Below are 20,855 nucleotides of genomic sequence, written 5' to 3' on the forward strand. Positions count from 1 at the left end.
TTTTATTTAATCATTTTTGTAGTAAAATTTTTCGCAGTATGAAATATAAAATTTCAATTAGGTACATCGAATATATGTTTGGTATTGCGGATATGATCGGAACCTCCAAATTTAATTTAAAACTCTGCTCATTGCATGACTTTTTATATTAACTGAAAAAAGATCGAATCCATACCTTGGTTACTTATAATAATTTTACTACACTAATTATTTTAGTTTACGAGCACTCCTATTTAACAGAAATGTGCGGACATAAATAATGGTGCAATACCTTAAATTTTGTCTACTTCAATATTAATGAAACTTCAACACATTCCATTTGATATCAACAATAAAAACGCAATAAATTTATTTTTTTACACACATACATTACATGTATTATTGAAAACTTATTTTATTGTTTATAACATTTGACAAAAATCACAATTTTGGACCAGCTTTAATATACTTACATGATTCTTTTATTGTGAAGTCTTTATTAATAATAAAACTACTTATACAGGTTTATTAAAAAGGATAATGAAGTATAATACTAAAAGGATATAGAATTTTCATAATGAAACAAAGTTCTTTCAAAGAATTTGATGAAATGTTTATCAAAAGAGCAATGAATTAAATGCCATGATTTCGTCCAAAATTTTTGTGTTTACAGAAATAATATTTAATCTACATTAACATGTACATATTATCAGAATGTAATTCTATACATTTACATGCATGTACGCATTCATAAACCTATTGCTATAATTGTGTAAATAATATTTAAAAATAATAAGTTTAATTTAAAAGAAATCAATATAAAATGACAATTTCAGAAATAATTATTTTTCATAAATATCTCAAATATGAGATGAAACTAACTATATTAAGAAAAATATGGGATTACATATGTACATAGGTTATAAGAACTAACGTCAAATCTATTTGAGACCGACTATTTATTTACCAATAATTGAACTTTACTATCAGACTAATTTTTTTTCATTTTGAGATTAAATTTAAATACAAATGCTGGACAATGCTTATTAATTTTAACTTTTAAAACTAAGAAATAGTAATTTTAGAAAATTTTGTAATAATGGTATGTATATAAATAAACGGAACACAACACCAAAATCTTAAAAATTCTTAATCATCCTTAAGGACACTATTATACACTCAATTATCCCTTGTAATTCTTTAAACAATAATCGTCATGCTTGTTCGTATTTGATATTTTAAAAAATTTGAATTCACAACACAAAGTTTAAGAAATTTCTCTTTAGAAAGTCACACTTGTATAGTATGGATTCGTAATTTTTATAAGTGTATTAAATTTAATAATGAACACAAAATGCTCAGTTACAATATACTTAGGCATATTTTTATACTTACAAAAGTTTTATACACTGATCAGAAAATTAACGAACAATTTATTACAATTTCATCAGTATTAGTAGTAATGATAATTAAAAATATTTATTTTTATAGCAATAGCAATCGAAAATAACAATAGAAAACAATTGAAAAAAAAATAATTAGCTTTCTTATTATATTTTGTTCTATATGGAATTTCTTATTTAAGCAAAATAATTATTATTGATCCTTGTTTATATTGGTAAATGTAGGTTATGTATTGCAATTTCATCCATATACAACAGTACAACGAAAGTCTCTATACCACAAAAGCAATACTAAAACATAACCAAACTGTAATGGAATCATTATAAAAACCGCAAACACATATTTCATTGAAAATGTTAGCACGTTAGAAAAAGTGCCAAAAACAAGAAATTTTTCATATACTTATTTATGTATAATATAATGCATAATTTAGGTTTATATAAAAGATAACATATATGATAAGTACTGATAGCATAGTATATTTTGTGTACATAATATGTGAATAAGTATAAAAACGGAAGTAAATACTTAAACATACAAGTAATGGAAAACTTTAAATCTAAAAAATGCATTCGTTTATTTTTTATTTTACATTTTCGCACCAAATATTTATTCATCCTTATTTATCCTTATTTATTTGAATAGAGATTATAAAAATTTTACAATGCATTTACCAAAAATTCATCGATGTGTACATAATAAATGGATGTAAATGAGAAATTTAAAAGTTCTTAATAAAAAAATTAATAAATTCGAAAATTACAAAAGATCCAAATTTAGGAAATAAGTATTAATTTTTGACTAAGGTGTACCTTACTCTCACACGTTAACATATTACAGAATAATTAACATTGATGAAAATTTTCGTTGTGCACGACCTTTAATTTGTATTTCGTTATTCTAAGGTGAATAAAACCCTAATTCAGCTAAAATTCAATATATTTAGCTTGAACTATAAATATAACCAATTTATTTAAAATAGTTTTTCGTATATATAACAAAAATAAAAATAATAAAATTTTTATGTATTTATTAAAAAAGTAAAAAGTAGTTTAATTCTTAAAACATGCAACTTCCTAATGAAAATTTTCATCAATGTTGCTGTTGTATCAGAGCCATTATTTTTATTTTACTGAAGAAATCTTTTTTCATTGCTTTCCATGCACGGACAATATTCATTAAACACATTCCTAAAAATCTATTTTAAGTTCAGTTTCGGCACAATAAGTTCATCTCTCATCTTAAATATAAGTTTAATAATTGGGAAAAATGCTACATATTTGCATAACAGTGTTTTTGTTTTACTTAAAAATGCAATTCATAAATTAAGATTATACGTACCAGAACCAAAAATGGTAAATCAATAACATAAAAATGTAAATTTATTATAATACGCCGAATAATATGCAATCACAAGCAGAATTAAAAGAAAGAAACTAATATGTACAGATAAATAATTTTTCGGTCAAGGACAATAATGTTTATAGTAAAATAATATTTAAATTAACAGCATATACTTAGGCACTTATAAGACTAAAATTTAAAAAAGTCGTGAATATTTTTGCCTTATAATAAATAGGAACTTATATAAAATAATAATGTAGATTTATTTCAAAAACAAAACCAAAACACTTACAGATTAACTTAATTAACATCAGAATCGTTTTATAACAGTAATTATGTAAATCATTTTAAATTTTATACAGTCGGATTTGTATTCTAAGTCTTGATTAGGCGAATGAACTAAACAGAAATTAAATGGAAAACTAAATTAGAAAAATTATTGTAAATGGCTTAAGGACGGATGAAAATGAACTTGAATTTACTTGAAAATATTTTCGTGTTATACACTTACGCAATAATTATATGCTTTTTCCGAAAACTATTTAGTTGTTATACATAATTGATGAAGACAATTTAATTTAATTGCACAGTTAATCTGATCGATTTTCACTAAATAAATAAGCATAATTGATTGAGTTAATTCAAGGAGTAAATAAGTGAAATTAAAGCAAGAAATAAAGTCAAAAATTTGTTTATACTTATTATAGAATATAGACAAAATTTCATGTTAAAGATTAGCCTAGAGATCATTGGTCTTGAAAATTAAGTTATATTACAATTGCATTATCTTACATGTCTCCAACTTAAAAAATTGAATCACTATCCTGAATATCTCAATTTTTCAATAAAATTCCACTTCATATTTTAAAATATTGATTTTTATCTTTATACCCGTACGAACGTATGTTCGAAGGGTATACTAAATTTGCCTTACCGTTTGTAACGCTAAGAAATAACGGTGTTAGATATAGACTCAAGTGTATGTTTTTGATCAGCGTCAAATTCTGAGTTGATTTAGCTTTGTCTGTCCGTCCGTCCGTCCGTCCGTCCGAACGATAACTCAAAAACTAATTGAGCTAAGTTCACCAAATTTTCACAAATGATTTATTGTAGTAAGTGCCAGAACCCTATTTAAATTGGACGTGATCGGGGTACCGGTTCGGGTAGCTGCCATACAACTTCAAAATTTATTTGGCTATATCTCAGAAACTATAAAAGTTGTGGTATTGAAATTTCACACAAACGAATATATTAATAGGGCCAATGTGTTTCATAAAAGTCGTTGAAATCACTTGGCTCCTTCTGGTACCTGCCATACAACTTCAAAAGTTATTTGACTATATTTCAGAAACTATTAAAGCTATGGTATTGAAATTTCACACAAACGAATATATTAATAGGGCCAATGGGTCTCATAAAAGTCGTTGAAATTACTTGGCTCCTTCTGCTACCTGCCATACAACTTCAAAAGTTATTTGACTATATTTCAGAAAGTATTAAAGCTATGGTATTGAAATTTCACACGAACGAATATATTTGTAGGGCCAATGTGTCTCATAAAAGTCGTTGAAATTTCTTGGCTCTTTCTGGTAGCTGCCATACAACTTCAACAGTAGTTTGGCACAACCAGTATTTTGAAAAACACATAGTACTGAAATTTTGCATAAATTAATATGGTAATACGGCAACTGAAAGTCATAGTCTGCCCCATAGTTAGTTATGGCACATTAGTTATTCGCACATAGGACAACAAATTCGTACGGGTATCACAGAGTTGACAAAGTCAACTCTACTTCTTTTCTCGTTAAATATAATTTTGTTTTATATTTCGTCTATAAATAATTGTATTGCATAATGTTTATTGGATTTCATTATGGATAATGTCATTATTTACTTATTATTTTTATTATAGGTTCTTTTTTTCCAACGAATTTTCAGACTTTTTTTTACTATAACAATATTTATTTATTTTTTTTTTTCATTTTTTTATTAATTTTTCTGAATATTTTGCATATTTTTTCGTATATAAAGAAAATAACATTTGAAATAATAATATAATACAAAGGACACTATTCAGGATTAAACAGACCACAAAATTATATTACCAATATCCCTATACAATAACAAAAAAAAAGAATACCATTATATTGTAATATTAATAACATGAATTTCAAATTATCATAATTGGCGAAAAAAAAATATGTTGAAAGAAAGCTTCAACTTTGAATAAATTTTCCGGAATCAATTCAAACCATAAATAATGAAAAAAAATATTATTAAATTTTAAAAATAACAAAAAAGGTATTTTATAAAAAAAAAAAACAAAATACCTACATAACTATGATAAAAATTTACTTGTTTTCAATTCTAGCTGACCTTAGGGTAAATTTTATTTTTTCGCAGTAACTTCTCAATCGCGTTGCATAATAGATCTGTTTATGATTTCCATTTAATGACAAAACATAGTTAAGCTCTTACACTAAATCTTTAAAAATCTATTGATTTATTAGGTCTTGACATAATTTTTATACATTCATATCAAAATATTAATTTTGAATATTATTTATTAACAAATATGCTATAGTAATTATTTAATTCTAAACTGGAAAAGAATACCATAACAAAATTCCAAAATTTCAATGAGAACATAAAAAAATTGTTGAAAATATTATTTATTTTTTTTTGTCCCAAACTTTTATTATGCGAAAATAAAAGATAAACAAAAATAATTGCAATTTTCAATTCCATTAATTTAATTGTACTATTTATATACTTATTTATTGTTATTAACTCAATTTTTGTTAAAAGTCAAATTAATTTCTATTGGATTTCAGTTTCTTTTTTTTTTTTGGTATTGATTTTAAATTAAAATTTTGATAACATAATTGAAATAGTACGTTATTGTTGCAATATGATATAGAATGCATTAAAATATTAAATATAACATTAAAATATTTAAGGATCATTTAAATTATTTCAGAAATTTAAAGAGGAGAAAAATATTTAAAATTTTTTAAATATAATTTTTCTAATAAAAAATATAATATTAATTAATTCAAGCAGCAGGCAGATTTTATGATCATGTTTTGTGTAGAATTACAAAAAATTCACTGAATTAATCATAAAATTGTTTAAGTATAAAAGGTCTGATTTTCTGACATGGAAAAAAACGTTTTAAAACAAGTCCGGAATCTAAATTTTTACCAGCTTTAACTTTTTTAATATTTGATCTTCCATATTTTTGGACTGTGAACATATTGCAATGAATTTATTAGATTTTTCTCAATGTATATATTTTAATTTGTATATGATAGTATTTTGAAAGTATGATGTTCAACAGATTTTATCTATATTTATACATTTATCTATAATATTTAGTAGCCCCATTAAAATTTTTCTAAAATTATGGCTAAAGAATTTAGGAGTTTTAGTGGGTTGTAAGAATCTTTCATTTATAAAACCCTATATATCGAATTAAAAGAGAAATAAAGCTTATTTCTGAATTAAATTTTAAACAGAATAATTATATTTTTAGCATTACTTGTAACACTGAAAGTAATAATTACAATTTTACATGCAATAAAAAAAATTTAATATTGTTAACAAAAAACCAAATATTTCAATTGTTTCATTAAATTAACATTTAATACACGTAATTGCTATAAAAAGGATCAGGTACTGAAATTTTACAGTTACAGGAAAATAATATTCTATTTTGAGAGTTTTTTTTTTATTAAACAGTATTGGAAGTTTGAAGTTTTATCAAATATTGTAATCTGCAATGACATTAAGTAGGTCCTCAAAATTTCCATACAATCTGTATGTAATCCACTTCAAACCATAAAAATTATTTAAGTTTTATATACGAGTACAATTGAAAATTTAAGTAAGTAATTTTATGCATTCAAAATTTTTTCTAATAATTAAATTTTATGTTTTACCGATTAAATTTCTTGACTAAATTGTATGCTAAAAATTTAAATTTAAAAATTTTTTTTTATATAATTCAATAATTATTTGAAAATTTTAAATTATATAAAATTTAAGAAGGAATATAGAAATTAATTTTGCCTATGAATTGGGAAAATGAAATTAAAGCACTTTTTTTAAATATTTCAATATTTAAAAGGTACAAAAATCAATACTTAATGGATAGACAATACTTAATAAATGGTTTAATTCAATAATTGAAAGAATTTGAGTTCTTCTGCATCAATAAAAACTATGTTGTTTACTACCAAAACTGCTTTCTACATACCAGTGTAATATTAAAAAAATTATATGACATAAAAATGTTACTGATTAATCTAAGCAAACAAAAAATTATGGTAGCAATTTGGGACAAACATAATATTTATGCCAATATGCTATCTGAGACTCATGTTATGAAATTATTTTTTGATCAATTTTTCCACAAGATGCAAAACTTTTTTCAAATGCAAAATATTTCAATTAAAATAGAATTTTGACAAATTTCTTGTATTAAATTTATTTCTCGGCATATTTTAGAGGAGTTCAGGAAAAATTCTATTTAATAATATACGTTTGCAGTATATATTTCTCACCTGATACTGTGATACTTGTATATACCGTAAGAAAATTTTCTACAAGAAAAATATTCGCTGCAAAGAATTTGCCTACTATTAGATTAAGATTTTACGCGAGACTTATATGTACACCTTTTGCACATTTAGATTTTGTTATCATAGTATAAATTAATGTAAGAGTTGAGTACAGTCAAATTTAGAACAGTATCTGATTTTAAAATATAAAATTCCCTTTTCAAAATTTTAGGTGCTACAATGATAAATAACATAATATATATGCATATATATATTTAGCTAAATATAATATATATTATAAAGTTTTATAACTCATTGAACTTAATTGTACGCCAAAATTGGGCGTTGAAATTACGTTCATTATCTTTTCCTTTTATTTCCTGGTACTACAAATATAAATGAATATAAAATTAATTATTTTATCAAATATAATTTTAAAATTATTATTCAAACTACAATTCACATATAATGCATTCTATAAAAAACCCATAAGAGCCCACAACTATAGGCTTATTCACATTTATTCATAAAAAATCAAATTTCAAGAATTATGCTACATTTGCTTATACAATTATTGTTTGCAACGCATCTCCATATATGAATAAAATGAATGCATATTTTAGATAAAAAACGCAGATTCAGAATAATTAGAGAAATTTTACATAATATATAGAAATATGGAGATTGTAAAAACTATGTAAGAATGTAAAATATTTTAATTCATATTCCTTAAAGGGATGTAGACTATACTATTTTCTGAAAACATAATGAAAAGCAAAACAAGCTTTTTTTACAAGGATTTTCATTATTAATTATTTTTTTTAATCATTCGAAAAATTCAACTAACTATAATTACGTAGTTTAGGGGATTTTGAATAAAAAACTGACAAATCCACCCCGTTGAATAACAAAAAAAAATATTTAAATTTTCAATCGAGAATTCCAATTTTGTAGGCTAAAAAATAGTTTTAATTCATTTTTAGTTAATTATTATTGGACATATGCATGCACATACATACACTAACATTTTTTATTTAAATAATTTTTTCAAACAAAAATTAAATAACAAAATGAAATTTGTATGACTCTGTTCAACAAAATGAAAATGCAGAACATTTAAATAATGTCGCACTATTCATGTTAATTAAGGTTCGTTTGAAACAAATTTATAAAATTTTTGAAAACATTTGCAGACATGTTCTATATTACATATATATTTTACAAATATTAAAAATCTTTAAAACGTGAATGTTTCATTTAATGATATTTTGATAAGCTCTGTATTTAAAGATATTCGAGCTTTAATATTGAAAAGCAAATCAAGTAGAAACAGTTTATTCTTATGACATAAATTTACATTTTTCAAACAGTTGGATACCGCCCTAGTTAGTGATAACCCATCGTACCGGGTTTTGGAACCATAATCTTTTTGGAAATAAATGCGACAATACTTTCACAAAACTACATTTATTATTGTTCAATTGGGATTTACTTATATGATGTAGTATATTATCTTGAATTCAAAATAGAAAGTCGACTACCGATCGAGATAAAATATCGAATTTGAAAATGCAAAAAAACTAACATACAACAATTATCTTTTAGGATAAACTATAAATAGGTTATGTGTATTGTATATATATGCATACTTTAAAATAAAAATGAAATTAAAAAAAAAAAATTTTTTTATCCTGAAATCCTCAACTAAATTGGGCGCTATATTCAATGTCCTATACATTTTATTTATATAAAATGTATAGGACATTGAATGCATGTGTGGGTAGATACATAAAAATAAAATTAATTAAAAATTATATTGTCATACAACTTGAAAAATAAAATTATTTTTTAAATGGAATTTGGTATATATACAGAGACGGCATTATTAAAATCCAGAATAAGGCAGATATTATTAATTTTTAATAGACTTCTCGTTTCTATTTTTCGAAACCTGAAGGTTTATTTAACCAAAAAAAGAGTTTAGTTTATTTACCAACTCTTATTGAGTGTCATAATAAAGCAATAATTAATTTCTACTGAACATATATGAACAGTTTTCTCAAAAAATTTGGCTTGAAAAATTTTAGATTTAAAATTTAGGCTTGAAAAATTACTAGATTTTTATAAGTCCGACCCTTTCTGTTTATTTTATTATTATGCAAGGATATAACTCGGAAATTCCACAAATAATAAAAAAAAAAATAATGAAAAAAAAAAGCTTACAAAATAATTAAATTTTTAAAATGGATAAATTTAAATAAAATAAAAACATATTTTACCTGATTTTATCACAATTGTTGAAATAATAATTACAATTGAAATCCATTTTTTTAATGCTGATGATAACGAGTAATCCATGTTAATGGTAAGTAATCAAATCGATTATAATTATTCTTTATTTTTATACCACTTTTATTTTTAATTTTTGTGATTTAATATTAAAAAATTTATTTAGAGCAGAACTTATAACCAATTTTATTTATTTATTTTTTTTTTTATTTGCTTTCTTTTTTTCATGTATAACATTATTTTTTTCACACGTTGATTTCATTCGATTTTTTCATATTTTTTTTCGTATTAATTATTTATTTATGATTTTTTTTTTCTGTTATATTTCTTTATTTTCTAGTTATTGCTATTCTTGTTATTAAAATTCAAAAACACACACGCTTTTCATATTATTTTTTTTTACGCTATTCTTATTTTTCTTTGTCATTTGACGTAAATTTTAATTACGGAACATAAGAGACAACGTAAAAAAGTCGAAAAAACAACAACAAAAATAAAATCAACAACAAATGCGAGAATAATAACGAAAAGCGAAAAAAAAAAAATAAATACACCGTTACAGATCAAATTTTTCTCACATGCTAAGTATACAACTGTTCAATTTTTACCGTTATAGTATCGAACAATTCATTATACATTCATTATTATGATTAAAGGACCTGTTTTTCTCTGATTTCATTTTTTTTATTTTCATTTTATCTACCTTTAGTGTTTTTGTTATTGGTTCTTTATTTTTTTTTATTTTTCTTCTTTTATAATTTCAATTTTTGTTTCCTTTTTCAATTAAATTGAAAATATTGAGCACCTGAATTGTTAAATGAAAGGATTAAATGAAAAAAAAAGAGAAACAGATTTTTATTAATTTTGTTATATTGCCTTTTTTAATTTTTTTTTTTTAATTTTTTGTGTATATTTGCAAAATGTAAAATTGTTATTTATTTTAAGGATATTCAGAAGAAAATCACCATAATAATAAATTATAAATTCTTGAATAAATAAACCATATTAAAAATTAAAGAAATTTCTTCTGTGTCTATATATTTTGAAAAAAAAAATTTCCGAAAATAATTTTTATATCAAAAGCCTTGTAAAAGAATTAAATAAAATTTACAAAAGCTGAACAATGAATCAAAAGCAAAATGTACATTGTACAATAAAAATTTCCCTCGTATTTAATGCTACTATACTTTGCCAATGTTATGGACAATTATGTTCAAAAATAAACACTAGCCGAAAGGAATTAAAAAAATTCTTAGAAAAATTTTTGATTTTATTTACGTAAAATTTGTCCTATGTCTTTATAAAAGTACATTTCTATACAATTGTTGTAATTTAGTCCTGTTGAATTTAATAAGTAATTTTGCAAAACTAAATAAAAAGAATTTTTGTAAATTTTTTAGTCTGTTTATTGGTACATAAACATTATAACAGTTCAGAATGGAAAATATTTCATAATTAGCATTGATGAATACAAATTATAAAAAATTTTTTCGTCTCTATTAGTTTATAACCAATATATGAAACGGCTAGCACTAAAAAATTGAGACAATGACCTTTCAAGAGTTAAAATCGAATTACACGCTTTACGTTATATGAATGTGTACTTTGTATGTGTACCTTTTTGAAATTAAAATATGTCTTGCAGATACACATATAGATAGTAAAATTTCGCAAACAATTAAACGATTTTTTTCTACCTGGGTTAGTAAATTAAAAATTTATATGTATGTATGTATCAATTTACTAATGGAATTATTGTATGGCATAATATTTAATTAAAATTATACGGAAACTAAAATATCTACGCACTTGTAAGAGTTGCAATGCAATGTAGTTTTATATCTATGTGTATACGTATTATTATTTACATGTGTCCATCATATTAGTGTATATTTAAAATCTGCACATTTTTATAAAGAAATATATATTATGTTTTATTAAAATACCATATTAAAGTGTTACTTCTTCAATTCATACTATAAATCGTTTTATCTTTTCGACTTAATTTCGAACAAAATTTCACTATTTACTATACACATACATAACCATACATACATAGTTTTAAATCAAATCTCAATTTTTCTTGTAACTCAAACATGAAAAATATTTATTAAATGAATCAAAAACAAAACAGAAAATAATTAATTTAATGAAAAATAATGGCGTGCTCAAATTGAATAAGAGAAAATTACGTACGTATATATTTGTATACAAGTATATTAGGAATACAAGTACTACAATACGAGTTATGTTAAAAAATTAAAATACATACAACTAAAATCGAATAACTCTATAAATATAACGAATATAAGCTTTTGTTGTGGTAAGTCTTTAATAATTTAGATTTCTATAGTAAATCTACATTGAAAAAGAGAAATACAAAAAAAAAAAATCTGATGTGGTCAGCACATAACCGACCGCATTGTGTATTGTCTAGTTAAATGAAAGTGTTACAGAATATTATAAAAATGTCTGTTAAATACTTCTTTCCAATTTTTAGGACATTAGTAAGCTTATACGAGTAGTTAACATACTTAGAAAAATGTAAATTTGGCTCTTAGTAGAGTTTCGCTTTGTGCTACCCGAATTCCCTGAAATGCTCGCCAGTTAGTTTCGGTAACAACCAGAACTCAATTATCAAATTTCAAGAAATTCCATCAATTTGTTCTGTGGATATGGTGAAAAATGTAAAATCGGCCCGCAAATCAGTTCTCAAGCCCTGATCTTTCCAAAAAAGTTATATGTTCATTGCTTTAATATGAGGAATTCATATATTAAATTTCAATGAAATCGGTTGATTATTTCTCTTTATATACACAAAAGTGTATGTTTGGCCCGTAGTACACGTCTAGTTGCCGATGCCTGATCTTTCCAAAAAATTTACATGTTCATTGTTTTAATACGGGGAATTCATATATTAAATTTCAATGAAATCGGTTGATTATTTCTCTTTATATACACAAAAATGTATATTTGGCCCGTAGTAAACGCCCAGTTGCTGATGCCTGATTTCTTCCAAAAGTTAGGAATTTTTGCGTATGATCGAGCAAAGCTTATATATAAAATTTCAAGTAAATCGGTTGAATACTTTCTTCAAAATGGTGAAAAATGTAAAATCGGCCCGCAAATCCGTTTTCGAGCCCTGATCTTTCCAAAAAATTTATATGTTCATTGTTCATATATTGAATTTCAATGAAATCGGTTGATTTTTTCTCTTTATATACACAAAAATGTATATTTGGCCCGTAGTAAACGTCTAGTTGCCGATGTCTGATTTCTTTCAAAACATACGAATTTTTGCGGACGATCGAGCTGAGCTTATATATAAAATTTCAAGTAAATCGGTTGAATATTTTCTTCAAAATGTTCAAAAATGTAAAACAGGCCCGCTAAAAAGTGCAGTTCCCGAGGCCTGATATATACCAAAAGTTGATCGATCCGTGCCATGGTGGAAACAAACTTACATATAAAATTTCATCAAAATCGGTTCAGCCGAACTTGAGATACACGCGTGCACACACAGACCGACAGACCGACAGACCGACAGGTTGCTAAAAATAGTTTATTTACACTTCCCTACTATGGAGAAGTACGTTCCCACCGAAAACTCGATATGCAAAATTTGTTGCCATCACATAACCTACCTATTATTTACACAATACGGTCGGTAAAAATCATTTAAGCGATTTTTTTTTCCGACATAAGAAATCACTCGAAAGAAACAAAACACAATCTCTGACGTTAATTACTTTACAACTAATTGACCACCTAAAACTACCAACTTAACAGATTAAAACTTTTATCATGAAAAGAAAATTGTTGAACAACATTACATACATAATGTATACATACAATATTTATTAAAAAGTATTAGTGCAAACTCATTTATGTACAGACATAAATGTATGTTATAATGTACAGTATTGGAACGTAGATAATGTTATGAAAAAAATTACTCGAATAACAATAAAATACTGTTATGATTAAAATCATAAAGTGATTGTTGCTGACATAATGAAATATTTTATCCCGCATTACTATTGAAATTATTCATTTTAGGTTTCCGGTCGTATCTTTTTTCCAGCAATAAGAATGTATTAAATATTTTTCTTATTCTTTCATGAAAGTTAAAACAATTATCTAACTTAATATTAAGTATAAGTATATGTACAAATTCACTTCATTATGCTAAATTATATTATTGCATATGTATCACAATAATGGCAGCTTAGATTTGTAAACATATTTTTGAATTTACCGTGTCTAATACAGCATTCAAACGCATTGAAATTTGGATATCATGTAAGTAAATGCATATATAAAATTAGGTTTGAGCATACTTGACTATCGACTATGTATTTTCAATATCAAACTCCAGATCATCTGACATGGCTAATGAAATTGAAATTTAATGAAAACCACCATACATTTATCGTGCACATATTAAATTTCAATGGTATTTATTCAAACCTTTCCTCCCCAAATTTATAGCACTACTAGTTTTTCCTTCTCAATTAATTACAAAACTTTGGATAATTTTTTAAATAGTTAAATATTAATAAGTATTCATTAGTCAACCAAATTAATAAAAAACAATAAAAAGTAAAACTAGGCCTTAATTAATATTACAAACATGTTAATGTACTCAACATTCATGCAAATTGAATTGCATTCACTATTTTGTACTTAAATACTTTATCGTTTAATTTAGTTTTCAAAATTTTTTTAGAATGAATAACGATAAAACAATAAAAATAAAAATTTTAAAAATCAGAGTAAAGGTGAATGAAATATTTTTGTTAAGCAAAGTAAGAAATGGTATAAAAAGTAATGAATTACAGTTAATAGCATAAGAAAAAAGTAGAGGTGATGCTTACATTAAAGTGAAAAATTTGACTTTAAATTTCTAAAGTAAATCTTTCAAAAAAAAACTAGTACAATTTATTTAATTTGTGCATGTTATACACTGACGTTTTGTATTAATTAATTTTCTGTATAAGTAAGTAGACGTTATTTACTTACATATTTTTGTTTTTTGTTAAAAGTTTGCAGTGCTCTCGAATCTTGGTAAGATTCTATATGTTTATTAAATTATCTTTAGAAAATTTGAACTAATATAGAACAACAATTATCAGTAATTAAAATAATAATAATAATTTCAAAGACTTTTACTTTTCTATTGCACTTACTCTTACACTATAATATTAAAATTTGCATAAAATTTGGCGGTTTGGTGCATATGTAAATTATATGTAATCAATAAATTTTCCGCCTAATTATCATTGTTCAATAATCAATAAAAACAAATGCACTTTCAATAGCTGTATAAAAATTAATTAAAGTTATTTCGTAAAATTTTTATTTATGAATAAAAAATTCAAAATGTTTTAAACATTATTTGAGTAATATACAAAATCTGATATTCAATTTGCACCTAAAACAACTTTCAAATTAAAAACAAAATAAAGAGGAGAAAACATTGAACAAAAACAGTTTGTAGTTAAAATTTAAAAAAAGAGAAAGTTAAAATAACAATAGTCAGATAATGTATATATATTTATATGTACATGCATGTACATATATTTATGTTTCTTTTCTGATTCGATGAGCTCATAAAATGTGAATCTAATTACCAATTTGAGCATCTGATGGCTATTGCCCGTGAAAATTTCAGTTTGTATTTCTTTTTTTTTTTTCAATTTTATTATTTGCTGCGTGTAGTTGATCTACTTCAATTAATGTTTCTCATTACATACCTACTTACATATTTTATGTATGTATAAAATTTCTTTAATATATAAAAAATTTTTTTCAGTAATATTAAACTTTTCTTTTATAAGATGTACTTTTATGGATTTTATTGATTATGCTACAGAAAAGCGCACGCATACTTGTAGTTTTGAAATAATGTACACAACGATTTTAAAATTAATGATTTATAAATGTATATGTATAACACAGTGGAAAAGCAAGAAATTACCAGCATAAAAAATTATATTAGGAAATATGTACTTTTAGTAATTTTTAAATTCAATATACGAACTCAACTTTAAACGAATTTGAAAAATTTCATTTCCTCTAAATATTTTCTTTTCTTGCTATTTTTACATTTTTTTTTCGCTTTGTCAATCATGAGTTTAGGAAGTTTAAGTACTTGCTTGAAGATAAATCACAGTCAGTTGTTTTACAATAAATTTACAACATTTTTCAAAAAATTACTTAAAGAATCTGCAGCTGCTTACATGTAGACTACTAAGTATTTTTAGAATTACAAGAGTAACAGATCTTGTACTCCAATGACTATAATGCACAATAAATTTCTATTTGTCATGTATGTTCTTCTAAATGTTAATAAAAAGTGCCTGTTTTTAATTTTTTGTAGTTGCCTTTTAGCAACATAATCGTATCATAACCCCTGCATATTATAAAAAAGAAATTTAATAGCATGAAAGTTTCAGAAAAATCCGTATTATCATTAGATATAGTTTCAGAAAAGCAATTAATAATTTACTGTTTCAGGAAAGTCCATCTTATTGCGAATCCACTTAAGCTCATACAAAATTGTTTTTTATAATTAAAAATATTCTTCATCCCTAGAGAAACCCTAAATCGAAAAACGTAAAATAAAATTTTTCGCTAATTATTGGTACTTCGTAACTAAAATATTGCAGGAGTTTTAAAAAATTCTTACTTGAGTCATTAATAAAATTAAAATAAATAAAAATAGCATACATTTTAACTTTTTTTTTTTTGAAATAAAAGCCATTTTTAAGCCTAACTGAAATATGTACAAAAAATTTGTATATATGTACAAAAAAATATTTTACCGTTAACACTTATTTAATACTTTAATCCTTTTTAAAATCCCAATCATTTGTTTAAACCAACATCTTTTGTTCACAGCTTTAATTGGTATTAAAATACAGGGTTGAAATAATAATTACAAATAATTGTGTCAAAATACACCTGTGCAAAAAAAAAAGTTTCGCAGTAATTATTTAATCGCAAAGCAAAAAAATAATAAAGAACAGAAGTGCCGCAAGATAATCTCTTGTAATTTCGAGATAAAAAAAAGAGAGAAATGCTAATAAAAATTAATGAAAAAAGAAGTATATATACATATATACATATTATATACAGACATCATTTACAGGTTTATTAAACAAGAAAATCGTGGTAGATACGAGAATTTTTTACCATTTTGTTGACATTTTGTTAATAGTCAAAAGAACATTTATGTATAATTACAAAAATTTAAAAATACAAAGTATGCAGAATACTTTTACATATAATATTTAACATCATTTTAATTTTGGGGTTTTCAATATTAAACTTAAGTAATATCAAATTCCGTCAGTGACAACATTTTGCTTTCACAGTAAATACAATTTAATGATTATAAAATAAATTCTACAATTAAATTCCAATTACATTATAGTCATTGAATTATTCTGCAATAATTTCGTTGAAGTAAGGCTCTTTGTCATTAACATTGATTTAATATTAAATTTAATTAAAAAAATACCATTATCAAATGTGATTTTTTTTTTGTGCTTTAAATTCACAACGCGGTATATAGTGCCTTTAAAGTTAATTAAAACTTGTATACAATATTATGCATTAAGGACTCGTGAATATTTATAAATTAAATATAATTTTATATAGAGTTATTTTACAAAGCACCAAGTAATATACACACATACTATAATGGAAGAATTTCTTTAATTATAATAAATATTTGTTACGAATCAATTTGATTACTTAATACTTAAATACTTATTACGGAGTTAATAACTGTTTTCAATTTAAATGCGTAAGTATTAGTTTTCATCATTTCAACTCTTAAAAGGCACATAACAATTATTATAATTTACAACAAATAAGAATTACAAATTGTAACAGAATTTTAAAATCGCTTTTCTTCCAAGTGTTGTGCTCCTTAATGCATCTTTTAATAATCTAAAAACTTACGAAACACTGAAACATTTGAAGGTGTGTATATTTAAACGATAAAAAATTCTCATAACTCTTTTGTTTTATAAACGAAAGTTTGAAGTTTTAAGTTAATTTATTTTTGGAATATAATATTTCAATTCATACTACACTTGTGCTACTTATATACTTGATTTTATTGGGCATTCTTCACCAGATACTTATTATGTATTTCTCAAACTAAAAATATGTCTTGAGTTTAACATTGTTAATGTTGTCTTGAATTTTAATTTTTAAAAATAAGACACTCTCTAACATCTCACTACTAATTATAACTAAACCAAATTAATTTGAATTATAATTGATATATAATGTGACCAGCATAAAATATCGTACTACTTATTTGGTTTTTCGAGTATTTTTACAATATTATAGATGCATGTTTGGAATTCAATATTTTAAGTTTAAATAAATGATAATAGTATACAATCTAGCTTTCATTTAGCTTTTGTCTTTAAACAAAATTTTTAAAATAATATTAAAATAAGTAGTGTTTTTGTGACATAAATACTCAAATGATTTGAAAATGATTATATAAAAATTTATAATCAAAAGCTTTATTGTATTTAAATATTTGTTCTAATGAAAATCTACATTGTTATGTGGAAGCTCTTTTGTTACTTGGTCATCAATGAATGAATGATCATCAATGTATGAAATATCATACTTATTGACTATCATTCAAGTTGTCAGCTACATTTAGTTCTCATAATAAATTCTTTTCGTACATAAAAGCACAGAACTATAGTGCAGGTACTATAATGGTTGCAAATTTAATGATGCTAACGCAAAAGAATGTGAAGATGAAGAATTCATAAGACACCTATTTAGGGTCGAAATCGAGTTAAATACATATAATAATGTAAAAATTATTTCAAGCAATTCATAGCACATGGATGAATTACTTGAAAATTTCTTCAAAGCTTTCACTGTTCCTGCAATAATAATAATAGTATAATAAATTTCGTTGATTTTGGGAAATTCTGTTACTATTGCTTACATAACAAGAACATTTGAGAACATATTGGTAAAAAATTAAAAGTACTTAGATAGATTTATGCATATACGCATCTATACTTTGTATGATCTTCGTTTGTAGTTTTCCAAACCACTATAGTTTATAATTCAATGCCACAAAAAATTTAACGGAGCAAATATAAAAATGTGTGTAAGTAACTATATGTGTAGTTAGCATAATGCTCATACATAACGTTGGCGAATAATTGAAATTCTTTGAATTCAAAAGCATTTTTTAAATATTCTTTAAAAAAAAAACATGTAAATGAAAAACTTTCAATTAATTTAAAAATAAAATAAAAAAATGAAAACAATTTACAATTCTCATTAACAGTTTTTATTATTGCATGTCAAAAGTAAATATTTAACATAATTAAATTATAACAGAAATTGTGAAAATTTATATTATAATTAAATAAGCAAATAACCTGATTAATATTTAATTTTTACCAACCAATAAATTGCATGTTTATATACACTTGTGTATGTGTTTCGCGAACTACGCAAATATACACATACTTAACAAACATACAAAAAAAAAAACAAAAATTTATTTTGTTTAATAAAAAATTTATTTTTTGACTCCATAGAAGAGCCTTTGAAAGAAAGACTGAAATCAATATGAAAATTAATGGTTTTAAAACAAACACAAAAATTTTTTCTTTTCAAAAATTAAATTGACAAAAAAAATTTTCTTGAATTTTCAAAAAAAAATTTTAAATTCGTTTAACAAAATGTTGTCTTCCAAATATCTATTAACTTCAGAAATTTTAAAGGAAAATTTAACTGAAAATGTTTTCAAATTATTTTTTACTGAAATTAAAAATCACGTAATATTTCACGGCAAAAAAAACAGTTTATTAACTATTATTACTCGTATTACTTATATAAATTGAAGAAATGATTTAGTTTTTTCGAATGTATTCGTTACTATGTACAAAAGGTGTTAATGGATATACTTAAGTAGCTAATAAAAGAATAAGATGTTTTTTAAGATAACAATACAAGCTAATGAATTTAAAATTTTATTTTTGACAGTATAAATATTTATGTCCGATCAAGGAAATTTTTACACTCCAATCCGTATAATTTCGTATAATTTTTTTATAGTCAGATGATTAATGAAAAAATAAAGTAACTTTCCTATCTACATGCAATCATTGGCTATTTCCCAAAATGTTTATTAGTATCACTTTGCCGTTTGTCCGTATGTCATTTTACAAAACTTCTCCATCCTTTGAGATAAAAACCTGAAATTTTTCACTGCAGAATAATTTTTTTATCTACCTCCCTTTCTCTTAGACTTATAACCCCTTAAAGTCAATTGTTTTTTTCTATTTATTATAACGAAACCACAATTATTTTTAAATTCCACAAACGCTAAAATTTTTTTTCAAATTTTCGATATCGTTTTCCTTCTAGATGGCAAGTTGTAGAAGTCTGAAATATAGTCAGCTTCTTTCAATTTTTTTCTTTTGTTCATCCTAAATTTATGCAATAAATCAATATAGTTTAGTATGTGAACAAAATTAATTTAAATAATATCGTAAATTCTTTTAAAAGAAGTATTTTCACTTGTTCAAGAGAAAAGTACTTCAATAAGTCAAAATTTGACCGTTTGAATACAATACATAGCAACGGGGAACGAATAATTGCTAGACATGGTATAAAATATGGAATTATAGGTCCACTTTGGAATATACAAGGTACCCATCCTAATTGGACGTAAGACCGGTTCAGTATGTTTCTCGGAATTTATTTAGAATTATTATAGAAATATTACTTTTCGAATTAAAAGGTACAAATATTTATACGGAATAAATTAATCAATAGAATTTACTAGAATTTGTATCCATGATTAATTCCATTCAAAAATGTTTTACTTAAAAATACCAAACCAATTCAAATACTGATCATTACTTTGAATAGTTCATGTACTTTAAAATTTTGTAAAACTTGATTAAACATTGAAAACTTGGTTTTGCAGAATTACAATTTCATCTTCTAATAAGATGACAGAGTTTTTCTGAGTTTCCTTTAAATGTTTCAACGAATTCGTAATTTAGTTTTTGTACATAGTTTACGTATACACGTTACATGTATGTAGTAACAAAATGAAATTATTTCTGAAATTAATTAACACAAAAAACAAAACAATCATTCAAATTATTTACAAAAATAATTCAACAAGTACAAAAAAAAAGTAAAATTTTAAAAAGTAAAAATAAAACATAATTAATAAGTAAATCGTTGACAATCGTGAATGAA

General features: G+C 23.9%; 2 protein-coding genes across 3 annotated transcripts in view; one reads left to right on the top strand and one right to left on the bottom strand.

Annotated features, from left to right (window-relative positions):
* The window catches only part of LOC129605812 (tyrosine kinase receptor Cad96Ca), a 161,183-nt gene that overhangs the window by 138,990 nt on the left and 1,338 nt on the right, over positions 1–20,855 (bottom strand). For both annotated transcript variants that reach the window (XM_055515772.1, XM_055515773.1), the window contains exon 2: positions 9,569–10,383. In XM_055515772.1, coding sequence (XP_055371747.1) covers positions 9,569–9,647 — 79 coding nt within the window. In that variant the 5' untranslated portion in view covers positions 9,648–10,383. The remainder of the gene's footprint in view (positions 1–9,568; positions 10,384–20,855) is intronic.
* LOC129605811 (uncharacterized) overlaps positions 1–20,855 on the top strand; it is a 200,554-nt gene that overhangs the window by 34,030 nt on the left and 145,669 nt on the right. The window lies entirely within an intron of this gene.

Source organism: Condylostylus longicornis, unplaced genomic scaffold (genome assembly GCF_029603195.1).
Source record: "Condylostylus longicornis isolate FDR11 unplaced genomic scaffold, ASM2960319v2 ptg000015l, whole genome shotgun sequence".
NCBI lineage: Eukaryota > Metazoa > Arthropoda > Insecta > Diptera > Dolichopodidae > Condylostylus > Condylostylus longicornis.